This window comes from Orycteropus afer, unplaced genomic scaffold (genome assembly GCF_000298275.1).
Source record: "Orycteropus afer afer isolate SDZICR_OR568_19922 unplaced genomic scaffold, OryAfe1.0 scaffold00152, whole genome shotgun sequence".
NCBI lineage: Eukaryota > Metazoa > Chordata > Mammalia > Tubulidentata > Orycteropodidae > Orycteropus > Orycteropus afer.
In genome coordinates, this window is record NW_006921739.1 from 3,900,735 (window position 1) to 3,904,221 (window position 3,487).

The 3,487-nt window shown below is 38.5% G+C and overlaps 1 protein-coding gene across 1 annotated transcript in view; it reads left to right on the top strand.

Annotated features, from left to right (window-relative positions):
* Positions 1-2,354: 2,354 nt before the first annotated feature.
* CLCA1 (chloride channel accessory 1) overlaps positions 2,355-3,487 on the top strand; it is a 37,621-nt gene continuing 36,488 nt past the window's right edge. Inside the window, exon 1 of the mRNA XM_007946197.1 lies at positions 2,355-2,516. Coding sequence (XP_007944388.1) covers positions 2,355-2,516 — 162 coding nt within the window. The remainder of the gene's footprint in view (positions 2,517-3,487) is intronic.

Genomic DNA, 3,487 nt, shown 5'->3' on the forward strand with positions numbered 1-3,487 from the left:
ATACATATAGAGAAAGAGAAATTTATCTTAGGAAAATGGCTCACACACTTATAGAAGTTGGTAAGTCCCAAGTTCTTGGATCAAACATCAAGCTGGAGGCATTTCCCAACTCACACAGCTGCAGGGACTGACAAGCTCAAGGTTGGCAGGCAGTACTGGCTGTTGGCTCCAACAAATGATGAATCCAAGATCTCCAGGCCAAATGGTGGATTGTTCACTCATGGACCATTGTAGGCAGCACAACAGGATCCCAATCCACAGAAGGATGTCTCTTTTCCCAGGAGGTCTATAAATATATTGGAAGCAAGCTACACCCCTAGGGAAACTTCCTTTCAACAGATTGGCAGCTCAAAAATGTACATCTGATTCCATCATGGGAAAAACCCACATCACAATTGCTTAAACCACACAGAATTGTGGTCCAAACAAGTTGACACACAGCTTCAACTATCAGAATACTCTTCATCAACACCACAATTCTTCTTCAGCCTTACTTTTCTTGCCTAACTTTTGCATGCATATGAGGCAATCAAAAACTTCCATAGCTTGAATCAAGAGCATCTTATTCATCAAGGGGATATCATTGCTTTTTAATATATTAAAGAGACCTTTTGCTACATATTTTGCCCATGTAATATGTTGTTTGATTTCTTGACTGCTGCTTTCAAGGGTGCTGACTGTTGATCCAAATAAAATAAAATCCTTTGCAATTTCCATTTCTTCATCCTTTATCATGATGTTGCTTATAAGCTCAATTTTGAGGATTTTCATTTGTTCACACACAGGTATAATCCACTATGAAGACTGTTGTCTTTTACCTTGCCCTAAGCTCTGTTTTTCAGGAATTCAAGTGTATATATTATTTAGATCCTAAAATTTTTTTCATATGCATAATAAATGTATACATATTTTTATATATAAAAGTATATTAGGGTCATCTGGACAACCACGTGCATACTTCCACTCTATTTTCATTTGTTATCAATAAGTGCTAATTTAATTTTTATGAACTAATGTCAAAGAAAAGGCACAGACAAGATAAAATTAATGATTATCAATGTGTGAATACAAAATAAAGCGATGGAATGAAGGTACAGTTCAAGTAATTTGAAGACAAGAAAGTGGTAGACTAATTTGAGTTTTTATCCAAGGCTGGACAAACTTGATAGAATCTGTGCAATAGCTGACAATCCAAATTCATGCTGTGGGTAACCTCTAGTTTCAGAAAAAATAATTTAATGATGTTCATTTTAATTTCATTAACTGGAAAGAGTCATGGACTAGAGGAAGCAGAAGTCTGAAGAACAAAGTTAAGGGAGTTTGCTTAGGAAAGTGACACATAAACTTTATTTTTTCTGTCCATTATAAAATCTTCAATGAAATCTATGTTGCTTGCCAACCATGCTTTTGGTGTAACTGAATTGTCTAACAGGAATGTCAGGAGGTGCTGGAGTTTATGGCAAGGTTAAACCAAATTCACTGCTGTGGATTCAACTAGACTCTTAGCGTCCCCTCCTTGGGTTTCCAAGGTGTTATGTCTATGGAAGTAGATTGCCCAACCTTCCTTCCAAGGAGAGGTCTGGTGGGTTTGAACTGCCAACCTTCTGGTTAGCAGTCAAATGTCTTAGGCACTACGCCACCAGAGCTCCCATGTCAAGGTTGGAGAGGGATTAAAAATAAAGATCACTATGAGGGGTTGGGAGCTCTGGTAGCATAGTGGCTAAGACACTTGCCTGCTAACCAGAGGGCTGGCGGTTCAAACCCACCAGCCACTCCTCGGAAGGAAGGTTGGGCAATCCTACTTCCATAGTGATACTGCCTCGGAAACCCAAGGAGGGGTCGCTATGAGTCGGGTTTGACTCGACGGCACATAACAACAACAACAACAACATGAGGGGTTAATTGGCTATGTGGATTACATTTAATGAAAGCTTGCTGAATACAAAAATCAGTCAGGTCTCCATTGGGCAGGCAGGTGTGAGGGGATGAGATTGGGTGGGTGTACTCATGGCTGGGCAAACAAGTCTTTCAATGGCCAAGCTGTTTATCACCTGTGAGTTCTTCCAGAGAACTGGGCGTAGGCTTCTCCACCCTCAATCCCAACATCTGGTATAGGTGAAGGCAAGACCAATGCTTTTTACAAAAAGAACCACTTAAAAGTACACAGATATTGAAACTAAGTTCCTCATACTGAAGCCAAATGCATTAGTGAAACAATTTTAGGTCAGGAGGTTAAACTCTTGATAAACCACCTCTGATAACTTGGGAAAATATATGTCTATATATAGAGCTAAAAGAAGACACCTCCAGAACCGATATTTCCACAGAGAGAACTCAAAGGGAGATGTGAAGCAATGGGGTCATTTAAGACTTCTGTTTTCATCTTTGTCCTTTATCTTCTGGAAAGAGCCCTGAGCAATTCACTTATTCAGTTGAATAATAATGGCTATGAAGGAATTGTCATTGCAATTGACCCTAATGTACCGGAAGATGAAACACTCATTCAACAAATAAAGGTAAGTCCTAAAGATAAGTATCTATGCTTTTCTTTTTTTTTTTATTTGAGCATCATATTGTGAAAGAGACACCATGAACTCTCAAACGTCAACTGAAAAAACCTGACATTTTTATGTCTCTGAGTCTCAGTTTCTTATCTGAAAAGCAGTGATTGAAAACACTTAACCATTAGGATTGTTGTGAGGGATGAGATAATAAATACTACACACATGATCCAGGTCTTGATACATCGTTGGTGCTCAATAAATGGGATTCATATTTATTGACTGTGTATTATTTCATACAATTATTTAGCTCTGTACGAGGCCATAGCCAGCTCCATTTGGCAGCTATTGTCACATTCACAGAGGGTAATTCCTTTGCCTGATTTCACCATTGGCACATACAAGATTTTCCATTTATTCTTATAATTTCAGCCCTCCTCCTTAAGATCTTAGTATTGGAGCCCAAAATGCAGTTCTGACTTAAAGCACTCATCCTTCTGATGAGAGGAAAAGCTGCATTTTGTTACCCTCAATAGAAGGGATCTTCTCAGGGCTGCTGAGCAGCAGTATCTCACTAGCTCCTTCCACGGGGATGGGAAAAACTTGAGAAGACTTCTTATCCTAGCAGAGATGTTTAACCACTATAAATGTGGAAAGAAGAGAGAAGCATGGTTAAGGATGGTATACCTGGAAGTTGTTCTTGCAGTAAACAGCTAAAAATAAGAAGGAAAATCTTTATAAAAGACCACCTTGGGATGTGGTTGCAACATATCCAGAGCCAGGATTGTATAATGACTAAGAGTAAGTGTCCGTCAAATGAAGATAATAATAGTAACTTCCTCATAGGATTTTGTGAGGATTCAATTTTAAAATGCATGCACATAAGGGAAACCTGGCTGAAAGGTATGTGGGAACTCTGTGTATAATGCTTACAAGTCTTCTGTAAGTCTAAAATTTGCTCAAATTGAAAAAACTAAAAAAAAAAA